Source organism: Anopheles gambiae, chromosome 2 (genome assembly GCF_943734735.2).
Source record: "Anopheles gambiae chromosome 2, idAnoGambNW_F1_1, whole genome shotgun sequence".
Classification (NCBI taxonomy): Eukaryota; Metazoa; Arthropoda; class Insecta; order Diptera; family Culicidae; genus Anopheles; species Anopheles gambiae.
Window position 1 is genome coordinate 17,194,223 of NC_064601.1, and position 27,451 is coordinate 17,221,673.

General features: G+C 43.3%; 8 protein-coding genes across 8 annotated transcripts; 3 read left to right on the forward strand and 5 right to left on the reverse strand.

Annotated features, from left to right (window-relative positions):
- Positions 1-1,551: 1,551 nt before the first annotated feature.
- LOC4577452 (cytochrome P450 4c21) lies at positions 1,552-7,686 on the forward strand. The gene is made up of 5 exons (XM_001230596.4): positions 1,552-1,985; positions 4,949-5,204; positions 5,868-5,994; positions 6,090-6,326; positions 6,415-7,686. The coding sequence occupies exons 1-5, from the start codon at positions 1,643-1,645 to the stop codon at positions 6,991-6,993; spliced, it is 1,542 nt and encodes a 513-aa protein (XP_001230597.4). The 5' UTR covers positions 1,552-1,642; the 3' UTR covers positions 6,994-7,686.
- A 788-nt stretch (positions 7,687-8,474) lies between these two features.
- On the forward strand, positions 8,475-10,021 carry LOC1269351 (uncharacterized). Its single transcript, XM_061646593.1, has 3 exons — positions 8,475-8,572; positions 8,641-9,741; positions 9,818-10,021. The coding sequence occupies exons 1-3, from the start codon at positions 8,519-8,521 to the stop codon at positions 10,019-10,021; spliced, it is 1,359 nt and encodes a 452-aa protein (XP_061502577.1). The 5' UTR covers positions 8,475-8,518.
- LOC5667658 (cytochrome P450 4V2) lies at positions 10,016-12,230 on the reverse strand. Its single transcript, XM_061646592.1, has 5 exons — positions 11,447-12,230; positions 11,123-11,378; positions 10,939-11,065; positions 10,711-10,860; positions 10,016-10,644 (listed from the first exon to the last, which is right to left on the reverse strand). Exons 1-5 carry the CDS (start codon positions 11,790-11,792, stop codon positions 10,054-10,056), a joined length of 1,470 nt encoding a protein of 489 aa, XP_061502576.1. The 5' UTR covers positions 11,793-12,230; the 3' UTR covers positions 10,016-10,053.
- A 133-nt stretch (positions 12,231-12,363) lies between these two features.
- Positions 12,364-16,092, reverse strand: LOC1269350 (cytochrome P450 4C1). Its single transcript, XM_061646591.1, has 5 exons — positions 15,666-16,092; positions 15,314-15,572; positions 13,474-13,600; positions 13,229-13,396; positions 12,364-13,156 (listed from the first exon to the last, which is right to left on the reverse strand). The coding sequence occupies exons 1-5, from the start codon at positions 16,015-16,017 to the stop codon at positions 12,575-12,577; spliced, it is 1,488 nt and encodes a 495-aa protein (XP_061502575.1). The 5' UTR covers positions 16,018-16,092; the 3' UTR covers positions 12,364-12,574.
- A 3,683-nt stretch (positions 16,093-19,775) lies between these two features.
- LOC11175895 (uncharacterized) lies at positions 19,776-21,309 on the forward strand. Its single transcript, XM_003436016.2, has 3 exons — positions 19,776-19,860; positions 19,929-21,029; positions 21,106-21,309. Exons 1-3 carry the CDS (start codon positions 19,807-19,809, stop codon positions 21,307-21,309), a joined length of 1,359 nt encoding a protein of 452 aa, XP_003436064.2. The 5' UTR covers positions 19,776-19,806.
- LOC5667663 (cytochrome P450 3A19) lies at positions 21,036-22,407 on the reverse strand. The gene is made up of 3 exons (XM_061646192.1): positions 22,234-22,407; positions 22,006-22,155; positions 21,036-21,939 (listed from the first exon to the last, which is right to left on the reverse strand). Exons 1-3 carry the CDS (start codon positions 22,405-22,407, stop codon positions 21,349-21,351), a joined length of 915 nt encoding a protein of 304 aa, XP_061502176.1. The 3' UTR covers positions 21,036-21,348.
- A 6-nt stretch (positions 22,408-22,413) lies between these two features.
- On the reverse strand, positions 22,414-23,202 carry LOC133391516 (cytochrome P450 4V2-like). The gene is made up of 2 exons (XM_061646193.1): positions 22,741-23,202; positions 22,414-22,673 (listed from the first exon to the last, which is right to left on the reverse strand). The coding sequence occupies exons 1-2, from the start codon at positions 23,084-23,086 to the stop codon at positions 22,414-22,416; spliced, it is 606 nt and encodes a 201-aa protein (XP_061502177.1). The 5' UTR covers positions 23,087-23,202.
- Positions 23,203-23,528: 326 nt separating this feature from the next.
- On the reverse strand, positions 23,529-25,689 carry LOC1269348 (cytochrome P450 4C1). The gene is made up of 5 exons (XM_307976.6): positions 25,220-25,689; positions 24,868-25,126; positions 24,512-24,638; positions 24,267-24,434; positions 23,529-24,196 (listed from the first exon to the last, which is right to left on the reverse strand). The coding sequence occupies exons 1-5, from the start codon at positions 25,569-25,571 to the stop codon at positions 23,615-23,617; spliced, it is 1,488 nt and encodes a 495-aa protein (XP_307976.5). The 5' UTR covers positions 25,572-25,689; the 3' UTR covers positions 23,529-23,614.
- Between the last annotated feature and the right edge of the window lie 1,762 nt (positions 25,690-27,451).

The window sequence follows — 27,451 nt, forward strand, 5'->3', positions numbered from 1 at the left end:
CAACGTATGTATACATAGTAAAACGCCAACTACGTAAAACCGAGCAACTCTTTTATTTTAGGCTGATAGGAATGATGTTTGTTAAAAATGTTTGTCCAATATAATTGTGATGAATAGTATTCAAATAGTTTTGTTAGACATTTAATTCAATAAAACGATGCATGATGGAGCTAAGCGTAATATGAGTCTGAATAAATCTAAGTTTATTTAAATATTTTAAAACTCTAAAACTTCTACGAACGCTAGAAAGATTATTTTGTTTCCTTTACGTGCGACATAATTTGCCCATAGTCTAGGTGTGAAGCAGTACGATAAAAACCTACGGTACAATTGGGACTGCCTTCAGACACCGAAGTAAACCGATGTTAACCGAAGCATGGGCGACGGTTCGAACATGGTGGCTACATGTTTTCGAATATGCATTCAACATTTGAATGTGTAAGATTCCTACCCCTCGGAGCAGACTTGTTGGTTTGCCTATAGTTGTGTTGTACTTTTCAATTTTATATGCTACAACAGAACAAGTTTTAAATCGTTTTTTTTTGTCTAGTTTGATTCAAATAAAACTATTAGTTCCATTCGAAAGCAAAGACCTAAGATTATTCCATTTCATATTTAGGTATTTGTATTTGTATGTATTGGGCTTCATTCGATCTTGTAAGAGTAAATCACAGAACTTTGAGCCGCCCGATGCACTACGGTAAGCATGTATATTCTGAATAATGATAACTCCTAAAGAACTATGCAGAGTTCATTTCATGATCGGCAAAGGGTATATTTAATAACATAACAAACATTGCTCAAATACATCAATATATCTCCCTAATTGACAAACAGGTATATAATTTTCGTTCATAGCTAAATTCTCATCATATTCCACATAATAAACAAACCCTCATATTAATCCAAACCATGTCATGCATCATTACTGTCCTAGGTGACATATTAATCGGAGACTTTTTCTACAATTAGCATATGAGCATGGATGCAGCTGATCACCTCCACTAAGCAACGCTTAGTGCTAATGTTTGATCACACACACGTACATCACTTACCCATAAGTAGCTCAATCGATCGCTTTACATAATGCGCGACACATGTCAAACCACGCAGAAAGCTTCGATTTCGTACCGAACGAAACGGAGGGCGTCGCCGCAGGACAAGCCGCGCGGCACCGAACGCGCACCGAACCGTTTCATCGTCGCTGTTTTCCTCGAGTGGGGAAACTCTGGTCTGGCTGGTGGCGCGTACGCCTCTTCTTTATCGTTTGCGGTACACGCACTAGCAGTTTTCCGCCTGCCTCACACCGCACCGATTTGTACAATTGCATGAAACGCAGTAAGGACCGCTTGTACCGCGTGCCGGCACCGTTGGGTCAGTGTGGGGCATTTTTTTCTTTCTTTCTCATACTTCTCTGCTGCCTTGAATTGCACTTGCAGGCAGCTCCGTCGGGTGCAAAGGGTTGGGAAAATCGCCCTTCCCTTCTGCGAACGGACGGTTGCCGCGTTACGTCGATTTATTCTGGGGGCTCGCTCTGAACGGTTGGAAATACGCTTTCCGCGCATCAGTTTTCCTTGCAATCCCGTCGAGTGCAGGTCGGTGTTGGCCGGTTAGTTGCGTGCGTGCAGTTTTCGGAGCAGCGATGATAACGCTTCTGTTGCTGGGTTTTGGCGCCCTGTCGCTGTACCTGTACTGCAAGATCAAGTTTAAGTTTGCGGAAAAGATTCCATGCGTTGAGCCGCTGCATCCGATTTTCGGCAATGGGCTGGAGTTTGCGCAGAAAAATTCGTACGAAATTTTCAAAAGTCTCACGCGTGCCTACAAGGATAATAAGCGCATCTTCAAGCTGTGCTTCGGACCGATCCCGGTCATCTGTCCGACGCATCCGGATCTGATACAGAAAATTATGACCGAGCAGGCCAGCATGGACAAACCGTTCGTGTACGATTTTATGCGCGTGGACCACGGATTGCTAACGGCGCAGTGTAAGTTTTGAAAGATGTGTGCTTGTGTGTAGGGTTTTCCTTCGGGTCACGCAGTAGACGGAAAGTTCTCGTGTTGTTTCGTTAGGTGTGTTAAGCTGTGTTAGGGTTGTGAAAGCCCAAAACGGTAATTGGAAGGTAGAAAAGCGTTTGGAACAAATAGTATTCTGTTCGATAAGACGAAGTTGATTTTGGTTGCTGCAAGCTCAAACATTCCAATACAAAAAGAGACACAATTGTAATGTGCTTTTTCAGGAATTTTATGGTGAAAAAAATGCTGATTTGTTGAATGGTTGAAATACTTATCGATTAGATCTTTAAAGTGATATTTTAACTATTTCATTTGAGTATTTCAATCAATTATTATTTCTTGGAAACAAATCGGTCAGTTTAGTCGCGTGTAACTACTCACATTGAACGACCTAGCACAAAAATGTTTATATGGAAATGGGTCATAACGGGTCATAATGGAGAATAGCAGTCAACACTGATTAAGTGATTTTTTATTCAAGAGGAACGGCTCAAAAAGGTCGTAAGTAAATTTAATTAAAGGAAAAAAACTACTCATCTCATGTACATACTCTTCGTTGAAGAAAATTAAAACAAATGATCTCTAAATTTCATCAATCTACCACCGTGTTTGCTCTCAATCAAATAATATGAGGAAACTTTTTACAGCTCTGTATATTTATTTAAACTTCGGCAAATGATATAGATATAAGACTAGTTGCATGGTAATGACTGCTATCTAATACAGACCCATAGGACTAAACAGTCAAAGTGGCTAAAGTGTGGGGTTATTAGTGGGCTGGCAAAAGATCTCGATTTTTGTTTGGGATAATTAACCTCTACAAGTCGCTGATTTCACCACACTTTAATTTTTGCATGTTGATTCTATTTCTTGGCAATAAAGAACAAATTAAAAGGCTTCAGATATTGCAAAATCGTATTATGCTGTTGGGGTGTGGCCGACGTACACCGTCTGTTGTTATGCTAGATAATCTTCGATGGATGTCGGTAGAGCAGAGGATTGTGTATCAGACCATCACCACCTTCATATTTAAGCTTTTGGGGGGCCTTTTGCCAGGGTATTTGGGGGAACGCATTGTTCGATCATTTGATGTTCATCGGCACTGTACACGCAGAGCAAGTGAGCCGAGGGTTCCCAACTTAATTTCACATGGCGCCAGAAACTCTTTATTTTTCAAGGGGATTCAATGTTACAACAGATTATCCGAAAAAATCAAGAATGCGAGTAACTTGTCAGACTTCAAACGTAGGTGTGGGGCATATGTTAAACAAACTGTGTAATGTCATATTTGTGTAGAAGTCCTATGCCACTATGTTATGTACAACTGCACTTGTCATCATGAGCTTGGCGATGATGATAAGATTTTTCTTAACATGTTAAAACTAATTAGAAATAATATATAAGAAAGAGACAACATAAGTTCGAGATACGCGCGCGTACAAGTGTACAATCGGTTTTATTTTTGAGGAGTTTGCTGGCTGCATGCAGTCTGGGAGGTCACAGTGAGATTCACTCATTGATGATAGTAAGTAGCCAATTCCAGACACATAAGGTTCTCCTGCTTCAGAAGATAGTGCCCTGGAGCCATCGTTGGTACCAGCAGAACTGGCCATATGCATGTTGCAGTGTCCTGATAATTTCCAATACATAAGGTTCTCCTGCTTCGGAAGGTAGTGCCCTAGAGCCGATGTTGGCACCAGTGGAACTGGCCATATGCAAGTCGCAGTTGTGTCCTGATGTACTCGATGGAGTTGACCCATTTTTTCTTGATGAAACTACGTCGGTCGTCTTGGGTGTGTGTATGACTCGGTGGATTCTTTTGAATGACGTCCGATGCCACCACTTGATCGTAAATTTTTATTTTATTCTAAAACTGCCTTAGAGTAATATTATTGTAAAAATACTTGCGTCCTTCTCAAACCTGTGCTGGGTTAAGAGGTGAGACTTATCATCAGAATCACATATTCATTAGTCGCTTTTGTATCTTACTCATTTCGAAAAACAAAACTTTAGCAATACTATAAAAAGTATACTTTCCCCATAGACTACCATAAAAAGTGCTAAGGAAATCTATCCAGTTTTTTACACCATCCACGCATACTGCCCATCTCTGACAAATAGCTGAAATCCAGTTTCTGACATGGATAATCAACGCTATCAAGGTGCACTTTCACACCGCTGTTACGTGCATAGAGAATTGCAGAGGTTTGCACCATTTATCGAAGCCGTCAATGCTCGCCAAAAACAAGTTTTCACAAGTGCTTAACTTTATATTGCTTTGTTAGCCTGATGTTAACATCCTATGGGATGATATCGGGGCTAATAAACCATTCTAATCAACTTTATGAGCCGACTCCGTGGAGCAGGCGTCAAGTAGAACGAATTACTAATATGCTCATTTTAAATACAAATCTTGAATGGACCGAGCGTAAAAATAACTATCCTGTCATGAGTAAATACAATATCCGATAGCTTCCCATGTCCAATAATAGCTGACTTCGATGACCTTCGTCCGACTACGGTCTTGTTGCGCCAAATAAGTAGAATCAACTAAATGTGCAGCGTATTGCTACACATTGAACCACATTTAGTCACGTACAAATCAAGCATAATCTTCCTTTACCAACAGCTCATAGTAGAAATATGCTACAACAGCTTATCTCACCCAACTAGTTTGTATAGATTTGTGAAAGGAAATGAAGGCTTGCTGCATTTGGCTATTGATTTTATTGCTACACCAACTGCGTTAACCGTAATTCACCGTCGTTTGATGGAGTTCTTGCAAGGAAAACTGCATCGCTGGACTAGATTTTCATTTGCAGTAAAACATTTTATGACAGTTGGCGTGAGATAAAGTGTTGCTTCACAGCTACTTTGTGTATGATTATTGCAATCCTTCACCATTAACACAACTCTAAAACCATTCCCCCAACAGACGACGAATGGCGCGTACATCGGAAGGCACTGAATCCAACGTTCAACACGCGCATCCTGAACAGCTTCATACCGATCTTCACCGACTGTGTTGCGAAAATGATCGCCAACATGGAGAAGCACGCTGGGGACGAAAAACCGATCAATGTGCTCGAGTTCACCTCGCCCTGTACGCTGGAAATGATCTGTCGCACTTCACTCGGCGGGAAGGTGCTGGAACGGGAAGGCAAGCAAGAGTTTATCGAAGGGCTGGAAATGTAAGTGAACACAGTTAGTGTATTTTTGTTTTATATACCACTTCAAACAACACCTAGAGGTGCATTGAAAAGCTAACGTATTTAGTGAAAGGGAATGGATGCAAGTACCATTGTTTCGGTGAAGATAGCGATCTCGATACAGTTTGAATTGAAATGATTTATGACCGTCCTATTAGCATTAGTGTTATTCCACTCAGCAGTGAGTTTTAGAAAGAATGCTACATAATCAAAGCGAGTAGCGCCAGGTTAGATGAATCCACTATCGTTGAATCTAGTTGTTCTATTGCAGATGATTTTATTTTTTTTTTTAACTTTTGCATTGCAACCGTTGTTTGCTAACAAGCATTGTTCAGCACATCGCAGCTATGAGTCAAAGATTAGCTTGCTATTTATTTATATCATTCATTTTATTGTGTATTTATAGCAAAGTCTCTTTGTTATGAATATTTTATTTCTAGCAACGTATTCGTTATATCTTAACATATGTGTTGTAGTTTCGAGGACCGTCCAGGAGCAGTTAGGTACATGAAGGCTGAAGTGAAATTCATAGAATCAAACTTGATAGATAAGAAACAAACACATGATGTTTGCTGTTTTCTATCAGCCTTACCCCAGTTCAATCAACTTACCAGTTCTCGTTGGCATTCGGTTTTCCCTTCACAGTATCCTTCACAATGTAGGCCTTCGTATGTTCAACGCAAATCTCTACCCCGACATTGTGTACAGGAACACACGCTTCTACAAAGCGGAAATGGACGCCCGCAAGATATGCTACGCTTTTACGGACAAGGTAAAACTCGGCAGCGATTTTCTCCTCCCTCGATTGTTCTAGAAAAAATGCTCATAGTAAGAATTGGAAAACACTACCATGCAAAACTCCCACAGGTAATTCGCGAAAAGCGTGCCAAGTTCGAGGAGAAGCTGCGCAATGCGGTCGACAGCAATAACAACAGCACGACGGCCGACGAAAATGGCAACGTCGTCTTCGCCGACGAAGAAGACGATATGCTGAGCTACAAGAAGCCCCAGATCTTTGTCGACCAGCTGCTAACCATACCGAACGATGGTAAACCGTTTACGCACGAGGAGATTACTGATCACATCTACACCATGATTGCAGCGGTAAGGCAAAGTGTTTTCCCATTTGTCTTGACCCTGTTTCTAATGGTTGTGTTTGGCTACTTTTCGTTTGTTTTTGTCGATTTTGCAGGGCAATGAAACATCCGCCACCCAAGCAGCTCATGCCTGCCTGCTACTGGCCATGCATCCCGAGATACAGGACCGAGCGGCGGCCGAGATTTGCGAGCTGCTGGCCGATGACGTCGAGTACACGCACGAAACACTGAAGCAGATGCAATATCTGGAGCGCGTGATCAAGGAATCGCAGCGGCTCTGCCCGGTGGCAGCCGTGTACGGGCGCAAAACGATCGGCACAATCCAGCTGGATGAGTACGTCATCCCGAAAGGATTCATCCTGCTGCTGAACGTGTTTGCGCTGCACCGTCAGAAAGAGTTCTGGGGCCCGAACGCGGACAAGTTCGATCCGGACCACTTCCTGCCGGAACGCGTCAAGGCAAGGCACCCGTACGCCTACCTGCCGTTCAGTGGCGGTCCACGCGGCTGCATAGGTAGCCGCTACGCAATGATGAGCCTGAAGATTATACTGTCGCAGATACTGAAAAACTATCGGCTCACCACCGACATACCGTACGAAAAGATGGACTTTAAGTTCAAGGTCTCGATGCATCTGTCCTTCGAACATTTGGTCAGACTGGAACGGCGGGTCTAGTAGTGCTTCTAGGGTCGTGCCAACCACTCTTAGAATTCGATCATCACTTTCGACTCGCATTCGACCATGACACACGTGTGTGTATGTGTGTGCCTTAGTGAAACTTTATGCTTGGTAAATGCGTAAAATCGAATAATACCGTTTTGACGCTTCTCGAACAGGCGATACCGCGGCGAAACAATCAACCTAGACGAGCATAGTCATGTTATGTAGTGAGTGGGTGTTCGTATAACTTCCCCCTAGCAGTACATGCGCTTTGAATGCAGTCGAATGAAAATTATACACCCAGATGGAAGGCGCGAACGTGCGATGTGTTTATTGTTCAATGCTTTTTTTCTGTTACATTTTTCATTTGTGTAAGTGTAAGCAACACGCAACAGAATGCGGCTTCAACTCACACAACCAGACCCAAATGGATTCGATCATTCTATGATTGAGCATTCTGTGTTTACAGATTCGTTATCAAAATCGGAAGTACGTCGGAGCAACAGATTTCAATGTTTGAGTTGCGTGTACTTCCGATAATGAGATGCAGCTTCCTTGTAATTATTGTGATATTTTTTCTGCAAAAAAAACTCGTTCAGCTTTGATCCAGGTTTGATCGAAATGTAGATTGAATATATTGGAAAACAATGTATCGTTTATTGGCCAACTCCGTTCTTTCTGAATAAAAAAATTGAAAAACAAAACAAACTGTATCTATATTTATACAGCAACAATAAAAATATATTTCAAAAATACATCATAAACCCATAACCAAACAAATTTGTTACATTGCCGCGTTCACTTTTACTTTCACACCGCAAATGTATGATTTGAAGCTTCTCTCGCTTATTGGATTTAGCTAATTGTTGGTAAACTCCGCCCCGCTATCGAATTAGACATGCTCATTTGCAAGTCAAATAGGTTAAACTCTGGCCAACGGGCGTTGTATCAATATTAGCTACAACAATCACACACACGTGCGAGCCTTTTACTGAAGTGTTTGAACGCGCTAGCATAATGGAGATGGTGTGCTTTTACACAATTCACTGGACGGCTATTAAGCAGGTTATAAATTATCCAACCATGACAACAAGGTGTCTGGTACAATATTCACCTTCTATTCCAAACTTGTTTACAGCAGATGTTGTGTTTACCTAAGAACTTATCCATTCCCAATGCTTCGTATTGATTTTATACGCAATTTGTGAAATAAAGCAATCACTGTACATACATACAAACCTCACTGATGCTCCACCAGAAACACTCACTGAAGAATGACAATTGCTCATGATGAGCTTCGCATTAAATACATCCCAAACCGCAATAGCTCACGTTTGCACCACTCACCGTTACACTTTCGTTTCGAAATGTGCAAGTAATTTCTAGCAACGCGCTAGATGATCCTATGATATTATCAACCACCCCTGATTGCATGATGTCGATGCAGCATTTGTTTCCGGAAGTCACTACCGTTCCATCAAAACTTGATACACTGGTGACAAACCGGCCCACTTTACGGTTGAGCAGAGCACCAGCCGCAATGGATCACCACAAAGCATTATCCGTATTGCTAGTGCTGCTGCTACATGGAAGTGTAAGTTGTCAAGTCGTAATTCTACAATTCTTCAATGAAAAGGGTGCCATAATTCCTTCCAATTTTAGCTACAGGCATACGGTACCATATCTCCCAAGGTCATCGCCCTGCAGCAAGTGCTCTCCAGCGAGCTACAGACACTGGAACGTAACGCACTGCTTACGGGTCCGTTACACGCCGAATCATCCTCCGATGGAAGTGCGATTAGTCGCCTCCGAAGAACGTTTCACGAATTTGAACGTCAAAATCAGGAAAGTATTACTGCGATTTTGAGGGTACTGGCACTGATCGATCATACGCTGGAGAACACCATTCAAGACTGTGAAAAAGTGTTCCATCTTCCGTCGCTCTACAGTGAGAATGTATTGTTTCGCGACGTTACCCGACCGCTGCTGCTGCTGGTGGAACAGCTCTGTCAGCAGATAACCTTAGAGGACTTTGGCCAGATAGAGTCATCGTTGGAGGTGGTAGAACAGGCAGCCACCCTTTACCGATCCCGGTTGGATGAGACGAAACGCAGCATGCAGGTTGTGTTGGACGAGCTGGATCACATTATGGGAACATTCTCAGCCCCATTACAGCAGAATGCGCTGTTCGATCAAATAGAACAGGTAAATGCAACAATCCGTAGTTCGATTGCAAGGGCGACAGTCAACTTGCTCGATAGGCAACACGCTATCAGTGACAAGATACTTCCCACATCCGAGGGGAATAACGATATGTTTGTGATTGTTGAGAGCTTTATGACGTTTTTGGCGAACGAAACCGATATTTTGGCGGAGGATCTAGCCGAACAGCTGGACGATTGGTTCAATGAAACGACGAACTTGATTAACATCGTAGCGGAAGAAGTGTCCGCCATACCGCAAACGCTAATGGAAGCTCCCATCGAAGCGTTTCTGAGACAGGAAAGCTCACTCAAATGCTTGGCGGAGTACATCAACAAAAAGGCTGTGGAGAAATTGTGGATTGGATTGGATCGAATTCTGCAGTGCTTCCACGTTGGCAACGACACCGAGCGCCCGTTTGAAATGGCGAAACAATTGCTCAGCTTAGCGGACAGGAACATTCAGCTCACTTTGGAAGAGATTTTGGAGTGTCACCAGAGCACTTTGCGCGTCGGTTACGATGCGAAGGTTTATGACGAGATGGCAAGCTGCTACGAAATGGTGAGCATGCATATTTAGTAGCTGAACCAAATCACCAGAACTGAACAATTTTACCACCAATTTGAACTCTTTTCAGTCCAAACCGATTCTGGAAGCAATGCAGGAGTACGTTGACTCAAAGATGGATGAGATTTACTTCCATGTTGAGCTTTCAATGTACTTTAACGAGCTCAAAATGGAATCGTGCGTTTACTATCGGGCGAGAGAGATGATGTTGGACATGTCCGAGGTCAACCAACGCTATCGAAAGTGTAACGAAGAAGGCCAAATAGAGTTGTAAGGAATAACTGATGGAACATATTTATAATTCCTTTAATCACTTTCAACTCTACGCTCGAACCGTATTAAGTATCCCTGCTCCTGCTTTAGAGCTATATCGAACCGAAACTGCATCTGCTCCATAGTTAGCTCGGTGTGGAGCTCATATCTCCGAATGATCTTGCACAAAATAATCTTCATAATCTGCATGGCGTACCGTGAGCCAATACAATTGCGACTCCCTGTGTTGAACGGCATAAAGGCACAGCCCATTCTATTCTTGCACTGTTCGGGCAGAAATCGATCGGGATCGAACCTCTCCGCATCGGCACCCCAGAAATCCTTTCTGCGATGCAGTGCAAATAAGCTCACGACTACCGTTGTACCGCGCGGAATCAACTGTCCTTCGACTGTTAGGTCTTCTTGGGCTTCGCGCGCCACCGTGGCGCCCGGAGGAGCTAGCCGTAAGCTTTCCTTGATCACACACTCCATGTAGCTTAGTTGTTTCAGCTTTTCCTCGGTAATGGGCTCATCGGCAGTGTAAAACACATCGCGCAGCTCTTGGTACAGCCTTCTCTGTACTGCAGGATGCATCGCAAGGAATAGGCACGTGTGACCGAGCGAGTGTGCCGTCGTATCGTTACCCTTGAAAGGAAAGGCGTCAATCATTAGAAATTATAGGAATACACATCTCTTACGTCTGCTACATACAGCACCGACGATTGAGTAGATGTTTTGTACGATTTCTGTATCCGACAGTGGACCGTCCTCATTCACCGAAAGCAATCGATCCAACATGGCTGGCGAATCGTTCGCTTCGTAGAACTCATTTTCTAAGGCGCTTCTACGGGACGCAAGAACCTTTGCAAAACAAATATTTTGTTAGTAGTTTTTCTCTACTGCTTACACCAAACTAAGCAGAAACAGCATACCACCTACCTTATCTACTACGCTATAACACGCCGCCCTGGAAGCGGATTCTATTTTGCAATTGTTTGTATGCTTGTAGACCCAGTCGATGTGGTGCAGTGCATTTATCGCTCGAGCAGATATCATCTGAAATAATCTATGGAAAAAAAAAATATCGATGCAAGTGTGCTGATGCATCCGCATGCGTACTCACATGTCTAGATTGTTTAAAATATGCTTCGCCTCGCTCTCTTCCACTACATTCGCTCCCAGAGTAGTGGAAAATATCACATTAAGCAAACACTCGCTCAAAACCGGAGCCAGCGAAACTGTTGAATCATTCGCCACCATTGCCTCTAGCTTGGACATCAAATTTTCCGCACACATTACGAACAACGGTAGCGCATTGGTCACCTTGCTCGTGCTGAAGGCAGGACTCATCACTTTTCGGTACCGCTTCCAGTTTTGATCTAAAGCAATCGAATAAAATCGTTTAACACCATTCCCCTATGCATCTTCCTCAGCGACATTCACATACATTTGCGTGTCAAAATTCCCTGCTCGAGCTGCACAAAGCTGTAGAAAAATGGCTTATCCAAGCACTTTGGATGGCTCAACACCGACTCGGCCAGCACTGGATGCGAGGTGCACAGCATCAGCTGTGGTCCGAGCCAAACTTTGAACCACCGATCGAACTGGTTAAACGGTTGCACCACATTCTGGAACAGTTTGACCGGTGACTTTTCCAGGAACGATAGGCCGTTCCCTATCAGTGGATAGCAAGGCTGAGCACAGGGCACGTCCTGTGCAAACCGAGCGCGCACGACACAGGTGTAGTAATAGCAGCCACACGCGGCGATGAGGAACAGTACGATTGCAAACATTCTGTCCCAGTCGACGGTTCGAATGCAACTGAATCGTAGTAGTTGCGCTACTGTATGCGCTGTAGATGCTACTAGTGGGTTAAGGATAACAAGCGCATGAATGTGTGTGCATGCATGTACCGTTGCAGTGCGTGTGAAAAGATCATGATTTATCTCTTTATTAGAATGCGTACGCTAGCGCACTGCTGAGAATATTCTCGCAACTGAGATTTAATCAAATCTTCAACCAGATTCTAATGTCTAACATTCACTCACGCTAAGGTTGCTGTTTAGTATCTTGGTGAATTTCTGACGTGTTTTAACAAGTTTCCACTCGACATTTACACACACGAGGATTGCACGGTTGTTTCTCAACATGAGCATAAATTATTTTTTTCGCCTAATTTCAGGAAGAGAGCAGCGGAAGAAAAATCGAATCGTTGATATTTTTCTGTTTTGATTGTAAAATTATTGGAAAATGTTAAACAAGAAGGAAATTATACACGCAAAAATAGAATGCAAACTAATGAAACAAATGAAGTACACAAACACCCTTTTATCCTGTTACACGATGACAAAAACACATACAAAATCCATTGAAAGAGCAATTTTTTTTGAAAAATACAACTATAGTAGATTACATTACTACCACAATGCAACGTTTTTGCTCATGTAAATGTATATTACTATTATATATTATATATTATATAGTGTAATATTACTCTCTCTCTCTATCTCTCTCTCGAAAAAAAAAAAAAACACACACACACAGACACACGCTCACACTCACATACACACTGCACCTACATCCGCTTCTCTACCTGTACAAAATATTCAGACTCAAGCTTCAGCGTCAGATCGAACCGAAACTGCAAATCATTCATTTGCAGATCCGACCGAAGCCGCAACCGGCGCAGTATGCTGGACAGCATCACCTTCATGCTGAGCATGGCGTACCGCCCGCCGATACAATTGCGCGAACCGGCACTGAACGGTATGAACACGTTCGTGCTTCTGCCTTCGCTTCGCTCCGGCAGAAACCGATCTGGGTCAAACAAGTCCGCGTCCGGGCCCCAAATATCCTTACGGCGGTGCATTGAAAATATGCTCATCACTATCAAACTGTCACGCGGTATGTGTACACCAGCTATCTCAATGTCCTTCATCGTTTGACGTGCAATGTTCGGTCCGGAAGGGGCCAGCCGAAGGCTCTCCTTGATTACACGCTCCATGTAGGTCAGCTTCTTGAGATCCTCCACCTCAATGTCCTGATCGGGATCGGGAAACACGTCCATCACCTCGCGGTACACGCGCTCCTGTATCGCTGGGTGCATGGCAAGGAACAGACAAGTGTGTGTCACCTGAAGTGCAGTAGTATCATTGCCCTACGGTGGAAACCATTGTTGAGCACTTGTTGATAAGCATAAAGATTTGTAACATCGATTCTCCACACTTACCGCCGCTATCATCGAGTAAATGTTGTGCGTAACTTCGATGTCGGTAAAGGGATTTCCGTTGTGCTGCGCCGCCAACAGCTGGTCGGCAAATATGAGTGGCTTTTTGTAGTCCTCACACTCATGCTCAATTGTGGTAGAGTTTTTGCGAGTCTTTGCCTTTTCAATTACCTATTCAATAAAGTATACAGTCCGATGAGATTATTTTTGTGAGTGTCAATTTCACTACAACCATTAAGAGGCTTTACCGTTTCGAAGAAACGATAGCAAGATGTGCGAAGCTCAGACTCCTCAATGCAGTCACGCGAGAACCGATAGAGCAGCTCGATGTAATGATGAATGTTGAGCATACGTTTTGCCACCAGCTCGAAGCATCTAAATAAGCTCGCACAAAATGACGGAACAGGAAAAAAGGAAAACGAGTTGTGGATGAGTAAACGACAGCAACAGGAGCCGTAAAGTATATGTAAATGGAGTAATGTAAAATTGTAAATGTAAAGCAATTTAAAAATAGCATACCGGGAAACAAAGGAAAATGGATCGTGGTTGAATGGTATATTTGTCAGTAACGGCATATTTTAATGAGTAATAAATACCGTGGCATGTCTTCAGGCCCGGACAACATTGGTTATCCAATGCTTCAAAATGTCTCCTACCGATCCAAAACAGTTCTCCTTCAGATATCTTCTTCTTCTTCTTTTGGCTGAACAACCGTTGTCGGTCAAAGCCTGCCTGTACCACTTGTGGACTTGGCTTTCAGTGACTTATTGATTTCCCCCCATAGCAGGATGGTCAGTCCTACGTATGGCGGCACGGTCTATTCGGGGCTTGAACCCATGACGGGCATGTTGTTATGTCGTACGAGTTAAGGCTGTACCTCGGGACCGCCCCTAAAGTCTAAAGTCATACATACTGAAAAACGCCCCCCCCCCCCCTACAGATATACAATACTTAATATTTGGTGTCGTGATCGAACATTAAAAGATTTCATTGGAACTCTCTCTTCTAACCATTTTTGAATGTTCAAGAGCATGGTGTTACCTAGGGTGGAAATTCTCTCTCCCACTATTTTTCTGATTTGTGTGTTAGTGTATCAGTTTATTAGTCTCTTCCAACTCATGCCTAGTAACATTAAATGTGTATGTATGCTGATGATATTGTTATTGTCTTTGCGTCTAACAATAAAACTGAATTACGCAACTGAATTTTACAGGAAGGAGTTAATGTAGTACAGAAATGGTCACATTGGACAGGTTACACAATTTCACACTACAAATCCAACATACTTCAAAACTACAAGAGCAAATATCATATTCTAAAACCCGTCACATACTTGTAACTTAGCAAAACCAAGCACACGCACCGCTGATATCTTGGAAATGACTTTTGATCGCCACTTAACATTTAAAGCACACACTACACGAGTTAAAACAGAAGCGAAGAGTCGTATTAATTGTATTACCGTAGTACCGGTCATCATCGCGCCTCCCGTCAAACACAACTTCAAATCATCAATGGCTGGCTTATACCAAAATTACTCTACGGCATTGAAATAGCTTCCAGGCAACGGGAAAATTTCCAAAAACAAATAGCACTACTCTACCATTCGTTACGCTGCTGGGGCTTTCGTCGCAAGCCCCATAGCATAACTTCTATGTGAAAGAACTCTCTTCAAATGTGAACTTCAAACTCTCCTCCACATCATAACCGACAAGATAGTAACAGCTCCAGGATGAATTATGGAGAAAAACACCTTCCCCCAGGTACCAAACTCATCCAAATTGATAGTCACTCGTGGTACTACCACCCCTCACAAATCTAAAATCAGCCTCGGGCTAGTTGCAATAGTCTCACTGTCAACCGTCATATGGCTGAACTTGTTCTGCAAAAATACCATAACCACTATCTAATCTACACTAACGGATCAGTACACTGTTCCACTGGCTATGAAATCTACTCCAGCATCAACAAAAGTGCCATCCAAAAAAGAAGTTTATAACTAATTTACTGCTTAAAAGGGACGAATGAGAAGAATTGGCTCACAGTCTCTATAAAAAATAGTAATAGAAAATCCGACGTATCGCTTACCGGTCGACATTCTCAATGAACGTTTCCTTGCCTGGCTGCTCCATCACATCGCAGCCGATCGTCGTCCCGCACACCATTTCTAGCGTACATTTGCTTATGAAAGGGAAGATGGATATCGACCGGCCGACGTCACCCACACTTTGCTCCATATGCTGCACCATCTGCCTGGCGCACTGCACAAACACCGGAATAAAGCTGTTCAGTATGCGCGTGTTGAAGGTCGGATTGAGCGCTTTCCGTTGCGTTTTCCACGGATGATCTACGAAGGAACGGAAAACAAACACACGCATCACTTTTATCTTCCTTTTCACCAATGCTCCCACTGCCACTCCTCATCACGCTCTGTCCCTACAGTGTCCCGCAAAGATCCCGTGCTCCAGCTTCACAAAGTCGTAGAAAAACGGTTTCTCCAGACAATCGGGATGGCTAAGTACTGCATTCATGATGTCCGGATGCGAGGTAGCCAGCACCAGCTTTGGACCGAGCCATATCTTAAACCAACCATCATACTGCCGGAACGGCTGCAGTAATTGATTGAACAGATCAACGCGTGACTTTCCGATGAAAAGCTGCGCATTCCCTATAATGGGATAGTACGGCTGCATCACCGGCAGGTGGGATGCAAACCGATGGCGCTGTACGATCCACACCTGCCACAATCCGAGGGCTGCTAGCACCAAAGCCACCAGCCAAAGCCACCACATCTTGTTGATCCTTACACTTGCACTTCTTTGCACTGACTGGCATGTAAACAGGGCGCTACTGGGAATATATATTCTCCATCTATCTGGCCGCAGCCAGTTCCACGGGTTCTAATAGTACCACGAGCGAACGTCGCAATGTCGCACCAAAGTTGAACAGCATTGTGCGTCTGGTTCTCGGCGACAAAACGGTGCAGGCACAATGCCGACACTGAATGCATTTGCATTATTTTGAGACGCGCTCAACCTACGCGGGGAGAGATGAGAGGGCTGCAAATTAAATAGACCATCAACCCTTATGAACTTCCGCTAATGTTGGTTGACTGTAGGGATCAGGGTAAGAACATCGCTGCAATGATGCAAACCAAGGGATCAACAGTTGAAGGTAGAGCGTGGAGAGAGTGTGTTGCATCTAGGCAGCAGCATCAGCAGTAGCGTGCACTTGACGAAATCAGAATTGTTGATTGCGATACAATAGCCGGTCAAGGTGTGTATCAACACATAACAAGTGTTAGTGCTCAATCTCCTTCGATTTGGGCACCGAGTTATTCATTATTAGTTTTCACAATCGAATGTGTTGTTCGCCTTTAGCTTATCAACCTGCTTGCCTTATTGTAATACCCGAACGACATATGGCAGCGGTGCATTCCGCCGCGTTTGGCGAGGAAATGTAGGCGAGTGGAAACAAATCGGAATTCATTCCAGTAGCTCAGTGTAACCAGGCAGTTGGCTTACGATAAAGTTGAATTATGATTCTGAATACCGGATATCGCTATTTACATTTGCAAATCGAGTGCAAACTCTTTCCAGTGAGAAGGCATCGCACTGGGTGTGAAATGTAAGGCACAACCCATTAGAATATGTAACTGTAATGCATAGCTCTGAACCGGTGTAGTATTACTCTTGTGTTGTTGTTTTGCTTTCGATGTGGTAATAGTGAGCAGTATAACAAAAATGCAATCGAACTGTTTTGCGTTGCAGCAGAACAATCCGACTAGCAAATGGAAGCTTAAGTGATCGGAACATTTTTTTTACGCAGCTGCATCAACTCTACTATTTGCTTATTTTTGTAAATAACGCAGGCGAATTAAGTTTTGTACAGTTCTTTTTTCGGTGTGATCTTCACAACAACTTCCGATCGCGACTGACCGCTCCGCCATTGTTCCCCTTTTTATAGCTATCATATCGTTTTCTCTTTCGCACACTCCACTCTTTCTTTCTCTTTCTCTCGATATCCTCAGTCCTCTGAGTTTTCTTTCTTTCATAACCAATCTTAAAATGACTATAGTTTATCATCGATCAACCATGGCGATTAGTTGTTTTGGTACAAGTCAAACAAAGTTTTACTTTTGAAACAAAACAAACGAAAACAAACATACTTTCAACGTATCAGCAAGCGTTTAAGTCTTTCAAACAGAAAACATGAAAAAATCCATTTCTAACACCCTGCGCGTTGTTAAACTAGATTTATTCTAAAGTTATATAGCTCGCTGGAATCTACTTTGACAGCCGAAGTCGGGGAGGCGTCCCTTGGTCTTGAGATAAACAGGCCTATCATATACGTCGAACGACTGTCGAATCCGTCGGAAGCTCCAGCATCGAACGGGAGAATATTTGGAATCATATTCGCCGTTCTAACCAACGCAGGTTTCGTCGACTTTTTTGTGCTTGTTACAAACACAGTTAGGTGAAGCAACCGGTAGACGACGTAAGAGTAAATACACTGATCCAGCACTTCTTTTAAATCAATAATTTCAATATTTTGGTTACAAATGGGTTAAATGTGAGACATGAAAGTGTTATTGGACATGTGTTGAGTATAATTACAAATGAAGACTGCTGTGCATCTAATGATTGAATTTGCGTGTTTCCGACAACTTGAGCTGTCGACAGAAAATCACTTGAATCTGCCTCGATCGAGATATATGATACGAATTTAAGTTTCATCAACTCGGAACTGCCGGCGGAAAAACAATTTGTCTTATGATAACAATCTGTGGAGTGAATTTTCTTGAATGCCGAACGGAATATGAAAGACATGATAGTCTAATAAAAAAATAGGAGTTGATGAGCAACGGTTCCGGTTGGCTCCAACGTTTCCGGTCGTCTCTGGACGGCTCCGACGGTTCCGACCGGCTCAGAGCGGAAACGTCGGTTTTATTAGGCCATGAATCTGAGACAGAGTAGCAATGTTCGGAAGCGATTTCGAGCCGTGGATGCGATTCCGATAACCCATCACTAGTTTGGATGCATTTGTCCTTCCGTGCGGTCCATCTGTCGTACCAAACACCCTTAGAATTCGATCATCATTTTCAACTCGCACTCGACCATAGCACACGTGTGTGTGTGTGTGTGCCTTAGTGAAACTTTATGCTTGGTAAATGCGTAAAATCGATTAATACCGTTTTGACGCTTCTCGTGAAGGCAATACCGCGGCGAAACAATCAACCTAGACGAGCATAACCATGTTATGTAGTGAGTGGGTGTTCGTATAACTTCCCCCTAGCAGTACATGCGCTTTGAATGCAGTTGTGAATGAAAATTATACACCCAGATGGAAGGCGCACACGTGCGATGTGTTTATTGTTCAATGTTTTTTTTCTGTTACATTTTTCATTTGTGTAAGTGTGAGCAACACGCAACAGAATGCGGCTTCAACTCACACAACCAGACCCAAATGAATTCGATCATTCTATGATTGAGCATTCTGTGTTTACAGATTCGTTATCAAAATCGGAAGTACATCGGAGCAACAGATTTCAATGTTTGAGTTGCGTGTACTTCCGATAATGAGATAATGAGGTGCGGCTTTCTTGTGATGATTGTGATATTTTTTCTGCAAAAAAACTCGTTCAGCTTTGATCCAGGTTTGATCGAAATGTAGATTGAATATATTGGAAAACAATGTATCGTTTATTGGAAAAATCCGTTCTTTCTGAATAAAAAAATTGAAAAACAAAAAAAACTGTATCTATATTAACACAGCAACAATAAAAATATATTTAAAAAATACATCATAAACCCATAACCAAACAAATTTGTTACATTGCCGCGTTCACTTTTACTTTTACACCGCAAATGCAGGATTTGAAGCTTCTCTCGCTTATTGGATTTAGCTAATTGTTGGTAAACTCCGCCCCGCTATCGAATTAGACATGCTCATTTGCAAGTCAAATAGGTTAAACTCTGGCCAACGAGCGTTGTATCAATATTAGCTACAACCATCACACACATGTATGCAACTTTTACTGAAGTGTTTGAACGCGATAGCATAATGGAGATGGTGTGCTTTTACACAATTCACTCGACGGTTACTAAGCAGCGTTTAAAAACAATCCAACCATGACAACAAGGTGTCTGGTACAAGATTCACCTTCTATTCCAAACTTGTGTGCAGCAGAGTTTGTGTTTACCTAAGATCTTATCCATTCCCAATGCTTCGTATCGATTTTATACGGAAATTTTTAAATAAAGCAAACATTGTAGATACATACAAACCTCACTGATGCTCCACCAGAAACACTCACTGAAGAATGACGATTGATCATGATGAGTTTCGCATTAAATACATCCCAAACCACAATAGCTCACGTTTGCACCACTCACCGTTACACTTTCGCTTCGAAATGTGCAAGTAATTTCTAGCAACGCGTTCCTATGATATTATCAACCACCCCTGATTGCATGATGTCGATGCAGCATTCGTTTCCGGAAGTCACTACCGTTCCATCAAAACTTGATTCACTGGTGACAAGCCGGCCCACTTTACGGTTGAGCAGAGCACCAGCCGCAATGGATCACCACAAACCATTCTCCGTACTGCTAGTGCTGCTGCTACATGGAAGTGTAAGTTGTCAAGTCGTAATTCTACAATTCTTCAATGAAAAAGGTGCCATAATTCCTTCCAATTTTAGCTACAGGCATACGGTACTATATCTCCCAAGGTCATCGCCCTGCAGCAAGTGCTCTCCAGCGAGCTACAGACACTGGAACGTAACGCACTGCTTACGGGTCCGTTACACGCCGAATCATCCTCCGATGGAAGTGCGATTAGTCGCCTCCGAAGAACGTTTCACGAATTCGAACGTCAAAATCAGGAAAGTATTACCGCGATTTTGAGGGTGCTGGCACTGATCGATCATACGCTGGAGAACACCATTCAAGACTGTGAAAAAGTGTTCCAACTTCCGTCGCTCTATAGTGAGAATGTATTGTTTCGCGACGTTACCCGACCGCTGCTGCTGCTGGTGGAACAGCTCTGTCAGCAGATAACCTTGGAGGACTTTGGCCAGATAGAGTCATCGTTGGAGGCGGTAGAACAGGCGGCCACCCATTACCGATCCCGGTTGGATGAGACGAAACGCAGCATGCAGATTGTGTTGGACGAGCTGGATCACATTATGGGAACGTTCTCAGCCCCATTACACCTGAATGCGCTGTTCGATCAAATGGAACAGGTAAATGCAACAATCCGTAGTTCGATTGCAAGTGCGACAGTCAACTTGCTCGATAGGCAACACGCTATCAGTGACATGATACTTCCCACATCCGAGGGGAATAACGATATGTTTGTGATTGTTGAGAGCTTTATGACGTTTTTGGCGAACGAAACCGATATTTTGGCGGAGGATCTAGCCGAACAGCTGGACGATTGGTTCAATGAAACGACGAACTTGATTAACATCGTATCGGAAGAAGTGTCCGCCATACCGCAAACGCTAATGGAAGCTCCCATCGAAGCGTTTCTGAGACAGGAAAGCTCACTCAAATGCTTGGCGGAGTACAACAACAAAAAGGCTGTGGAGAAATTGTGGATTGGATTGGATCGAATTCTGCAGTGCTTCCACGTAGGCAACGACACCGAGCGCCCGTTTGAAATGGCGAAACAATTGCTCAGCTTAGCGGACAGGAACATTCAGCTCACTTTGGAAGAGATTTTGGAGTGTCACCAGAGCACCTTGCGCGTCGGTTACGATGCGAAGGTTTATGATGAAATGGCAAGCTGCTACGAAATGGTGAGCATGCATATTTAGTAGCTGAACCAAATCACCAGAACTGAACAATTTTACCACCAATTTGAACTCTTTTCAGTCCAAACCGATTCTGGAAGCAATGCAGGAGTACGTTTACTCGAAGATGGATGAGATTTACTTCCATGTTGAGCTTTCAATGTACTTTAACGAGCTTAAAATGGAATCGTGCGTTTACTATCGGGCGAGAGAGATGATGTTGGACGTGTCCGAGGTCAACCAGCGCTATCGAAAGTGTAACGAAGAAGGCCAAATAGAGTTGTAAGGAATAACTGGAACTGAATGGAACATATTTATAATTCCTTTAATCACTTTCAACTCTACGCTCGAACTGTATTGAGTATCCCTGCTCCTGCTTTAGAGCTATATCGAACCGAAACTGCATCCGCTCCATAGTTAGCTCGGTGTGGAGCTCATATCTCCGAACGATCTTGCACAAAATAATCTTCATAATCTGCATGGCGTACCGTGAGCCAATACAATTGCGACTCCCTGTGTTGAACGGCATAAAGGCACAGCCCATTCTATTCTTGCACCGTTCGGGCAGAAATCGATCCGGATCGAACCTCTCCGCATCGGCACCCCAGAAATCCTTTCTGCGATGCAGTGCAAATAAGCTCACGACTACCGTTGTACCGCGCGGAATCAACTGTCCTTCGACTGTTAGGTCTTCTTGGGCTTCGCGCGCCACCGTTGCGCCCGGAGGAGCTAACCGTAAGCTTTCCTTGATCACACACTCCATGTAGCTTAGTTGTTTCAGCTTTTCCTCGGTAATGGGCTCATCGGCAGTGTAAAACACATCGCGCAGCTCTTGGTACAGCTTTCTCTGTACTGCAGGATGCATCGCAAGGAATAGGCACGTGTGACCGAGCGAGTGTGCCGTCGTATCGTTACCCTTGAAAGGAAAGGCGTCAATCATTAGAAATTATAGGAATACACATCTCTTACGCCTGCTACATACAGCACCAACGATGGAGTAGATGTTTTGTACGATTTCTGTATCCGACAGTGGACCGTCCTCATTCACCGAAAGCAATCGATCCAACATGGCTGGCGAATCGTTCGCTTCGTAGAACTCATTTTCTAAGGCGCTTCTCCGGGACGCAAGAACCTTTGCAAACCAAATATTTCGTTAGTAGTTTTTCTCTACTGCTTACACCAAACTGAGCAAATCCAGCATACCACCTACCTTATCTACTACGCTATAACACGCCGCCCTGGAAGCGGATTCTATTTTGCAATTGTTTGTATGCTTGTAGACCCAGTCGATGTGGTGCAGTGCATTTATCGCTCGAGCAGATATCATCTGAAATAATCTATGGAAAAAAAAAATATCGATGCAAGTGTGCTGATGCATCCGCATGTGTACTCACATGTCTAGATTGTTTAAAATATGCTTCGCCTCCCTCTCTTCTACTACATTCGCTCCCAGGGTAGTGGAAAATATCACATTAAGCAAACACTCGCTCAAAACTGGTGCCAGCGAAACTGTTGAATCATTCGCCACCATTGCCTCTAGCTTGGACATCATATTTTCCGCACACATTACGAACAACGGTAGCGCATTGGTCACCTTGCTCGTGCTGAAGGCAGGGCTCATCACTTTTCGGTACCGCTTCCAGTTTTGATCTAAAAGAATCGAATAAAATCGTCTAACACCATTCCCCATGCATCTTCCTCAGCGACATTCACATACATTTGCGAGTCAAAATTCCCTGCTCGAGCTGCACAAAGCTGTAGAAAAATGGCTTATCCAAGCACTTTGGATGGCTCAACACCGACTCGGCCAGCACTGGATGCGAGGTGCACAGCATCAACTGTGGACCGAGCCAAACTTTGAACCACCGATCGAACTGGTTAAACGGTTGCACCACATTCTGGAACAGTTTGACCGGTGACTTTTCCAGGAACGATAGGCCGTTCCCTATCAGTGGATAGCAAGGCTGAGCACAGGGCACGTCCTGTGCATACCGAGCGCGCACGACACAGGTGTAGTAATAGCAGACACACGCGGCGATGAGGAACAGTACGATTGCAAACATTCTGTTCAAGTCGATGGTTCGAATGCAACTGAATCGTAGTAGTTGCGCTACTGTATGCGCTGTAGATGCTACTAGTGGGTTAAGGATAACAAGCGCATGAATGTGTGTGCGTGAATGTACCGATGCAGTGCGTGTGAATAGATCATGATTTATCTCTTTATTAGAATGCGTACGCTAGCGCACTGCTGAGAATATTCACACAACTGAGATTTAATCAAATCTTCAACTAGATTCTAATGTCTAACATTCACTCACATTATGGTTGTTGTATAGTATGTTGGTGAATTTCTGGCGTGTTTTCACAAGTTATCACTTGACATTTACCCACACGAGGATCGCACGTTTGTTTCTCAACATAAATAACGGAGGAAAACTCGCTTTTGCTCGATTCTCTTTTTCTGTCTCACTCTTTCTCTCTATATATATATATATATATATATATATATATATCTCTCTCTCTATCTCTCTCTCTACCTCTCTCTCTATCTCTCTCTCTCTCTCACACACACATACCCATACACACTGCACCTACATCCGCTTCTCCACCTGTACAAAATATTCAGAATCAAGCTTCAGCGTCAGACCGAACCGAAACTGCAGATCATTCATTTGCAGATCCGACCGAAGCCGCAACCGGCGCAGTATGCTGGACAGCATCACCTTCATGCTGAGCATGGCGTACCGCCCGCCGATACAGTTGCGCGAACCGGCACTGAACGGTATGAACACGTTCGCGCTTCTGCCTTCGCTTCGCTCCGGCAGAAACCGATCTGGGTCAAACACGTCCGCGTCCGGGCCCCAAATATCCTCACGGCGGTGCATTGAAAATATGCTCATCACTATCAAACTGTCACGCGGTGTGTGTAAACCAGCTATCTCAATGTCCTTCATCGTTTGACGTGCAATGTACGGTCCGGACGGGGCTAGCCGAAGGCTCTCCTTGATTACGCGCTCCATGTAGGTCAGCTTCTTGAGATCCTCCACCTCAATGTCCTGATCGGGATCGGGAAACACGTCCATCACCTCGCGGTACACGCGCTCCTGTATCGCTGGGTGCATGGCAAGGAACAGACAGGTGTGTGTCACCTGAAGTGCAGTAGTGTCATTGCCCTGCGGTGGAAACCATTGTTGAGCTGTTGTGGATAAGGAATGCTTTGTAACATCGATTCTCCACACTTACCGCTGCTATCATCGAGTAAATGTTGTGCTTAACTTCGATGTCGGTAAAGGGATTACCGTTGTGTTGCGCCGCCAACAGCTGGTCGGCAAATATGAGAGGCTTTTTGTAGTCCTCACACTCATCCTCAATGGCGGTAGAGTTTATGCGAGCCTTTGCCTTTTCAATTACCTATTCAATAGAGCGTACAGTCCGTTGTGATTATTTTTGTGAGCGTCAATTTCACTGCAACCATCAAGAGGCCTCACCGTTTCGAAGAAACGAAAGCAGGATGTGCGAGTCTCAGACTCCTCAATGAAGTCGCGCGAAAACCGGTACAGCAGCTCGATGTAATGATGGATACTGACCATACGTTTCGCGATGAGCTCGAACCATCTGAAAAAACTCGCACAAAACGTCGAGACGGCAAACAGGGAAACAAAGGAAAACGTTGCGAATAAACAGTAAATGAGTAAACGAGAGCAACAGGAACCGAAATGTAAAAAATAGCACACAGAGAAACAAAGGAATATGGATTGTGGTTAAAGAAACAGGACAGCATCAGGAAACAAAATCTTAAAATAGCAAACAGGAGAACAGGTTGCAGACCATTCGCATCGCTTACCGGTCGACATTCTCAATGAACGTTTCCTTGCCTGGCTGCTCCATCACATCGCAGCCAATCGTCGTCCCGCACACCATTTCCAGCGTACATTTGCTAATGAAAGGGAAGATGGATATCGACCGGCCGAGGTCACCCACACTTTGCTCCATGTGCTGCACCATCTGCCTGGCGCACTGCACAAACACCGGAATAAAGCTGTTCAGTATGCGCGTGTTGAAGGTCGGATTGAGCGCTTTCCGTTGCGTTTTCCACGGATGATCTACGAAGGAACGGAAAACAAACACACGCATCACTTTTATCTTCCTTTTCACCAATGCTCCCACTGCCACTCCTCATTACGCTCTGTCCCTACAGTGTCCCGCAAAGATTCCGTGCTCCAGCTTCACAAAGTCGTAGAAAAACGGTTTCTCCAGACAATCGGGATGGCTAAGTACTGCATTCATGATGTCCGGATGCGAGGTAGCCAGCACCAGCTTTGGACCGAGCCATGCCTTAAACCAACCATCATACTGCCGGAACGGCTGCAGTAACTGATTGAACAGATCAACGCCTGATTTTCCGATGAAAAGCTGCGCATTCCCTATAATGGGATAGTACGGCTGCATCACCGGCAGGTGGGATGCAAACCGATGGCGCTGTACGATCCACCACTGCCACAATCCGAGGACTGCTAGCACCAAAGCCACCAGCCAAAGCCACAACATCTTGTTGATCCTTACACTTGCACTTCTTTGCACTGACTGGCATGTAAACAGGGCGCTTGTGGGAATATATATTCTCCATCTATCTGGCCGCAGCCAGTTCCACGGGTTCTAATAGTACCACGAGCGAACGTCGCACTGTCGCACCAAAGTTGAACAGCATTGTGCGTCTGGTTCTCGGAGACAAAACGGTGCAGACACAATGCCGACACTGAATGAATTTTCATCATTGCAAATTTAATGATCTTTGGAGACACTGCAAATTAAATGAACGTCTTGTAGTATGAAATTTCATACCACCCGAGAAACATTTCCTACACCTTTTTACACTTAAACTTAATCTTTAATGTCTTAAAGATGATCTATTATGAGCGTACTAAGCCACATAGTTTAATACGTCTTTTGAAGGTGCTAAACAGTCTTTAAAGTTGTAAAACCTTTAACCTCTAAACGTTCTGAAGATACTTATAAGACTATTTGTAAAAACTAAAATTAAGGTTTTGATGGCTGGCTTTAATCAACCTGCAAACGTGTGCTTAAGCATGCTCAAGATTTTTTTGTTTGAGAGAAAGGCATCAAGATCAACTGATCTTATAAAATGTAAATTAAGTATTGGATGAAAGGAACTCGGAACAGACTATACAGACTGTACCCGAGATACGCTATTAACGCAAAATGTGGAGAAACCGAGAATTTCTAATTTCAGCGTAAGTTGTACTTCCTTGTTCCTTGATTTAATTAAGATATTTAATTGTTTCGAAAGTGAAATTTTCATGTCATATATTTCTACTCATAGACGAGCGATTTCAACAAACAAATATCCAGTCAACATTTAGCAATCAATCAGAAACATTATTATAACTTCATTATCATGACTTCATTACCGTCCCAAGAACATATCTATCAATATAAGCAACAATTTTGGTTTGTTATTTGTGCTTCACATCCTAGAGGTCTAGAAATGGTTATAACTAGTAGTCTAAACAGAGTTCTGTAGATGGGCCCTTTCAGTCGTAAGTAGATTTTATAATAGTCTTATAAGGTCATAAAAAACATCCCTCTGAAAAAGTAAGATTTAATGAAGTAGGTTGAACTTTTCCCACTTTTATTATCGAAATATAAATTGACGGACGGACGAATAGGTTAAATTTTCAATACGTAATTCAAACATGAAACCAATGTTTTATAAAAACTAACATAAAACCACGACATTTAGATGAGCATTTGGAAAAAAGAAACGAATATTTAAAAACCGGACATCGGATTGTTGTTTTTACGGCTATGACTATTAAACACTGTTGCTTTTTACGATTGTAAAAAAGCTTTTTCATAAGGAATCAGCAATTTGACTGATTTGACATCACTTCATAGTAGCATATTGTACGCTTGTCTCAATAATGTTTCAGCCGTCAAGGCTTTTGTACTTTTTTGAGTACCTACAAACATTTTTGGCACCAGGTACGATGGACATAAAGAAGCGATATTTTTGCTTTTGCTTTGTCGTTTTGGCTCATCACACTTTTGCGCACTCTGTTGCCGATTCTTATTGACTATGAGTAATAATAATTTAATAATTTTTAGTACCAATTTTTGCCTTTCTTGGATGATATAATTACAGAATATAGACAACAGTAAAGCACACAATATAGAGTATGGACAGTTTTTCGATTTCTTAAAATTAAAACCGATAAACCATGTACTGATACAAGTCCGGCACAGTTTTACTATTGAATTAAAACTTGTAAAATTTACCATTAAGTAAAAATCAATTAACGGATCGACTTCAACATTTTCATCCTCACGATAGTTTTCGCGTGACATCAAACTTGGCGACCTTGAGGTTGACTTTGAATTCGAGCAGGAACCCGAACCTGTTCCGCATC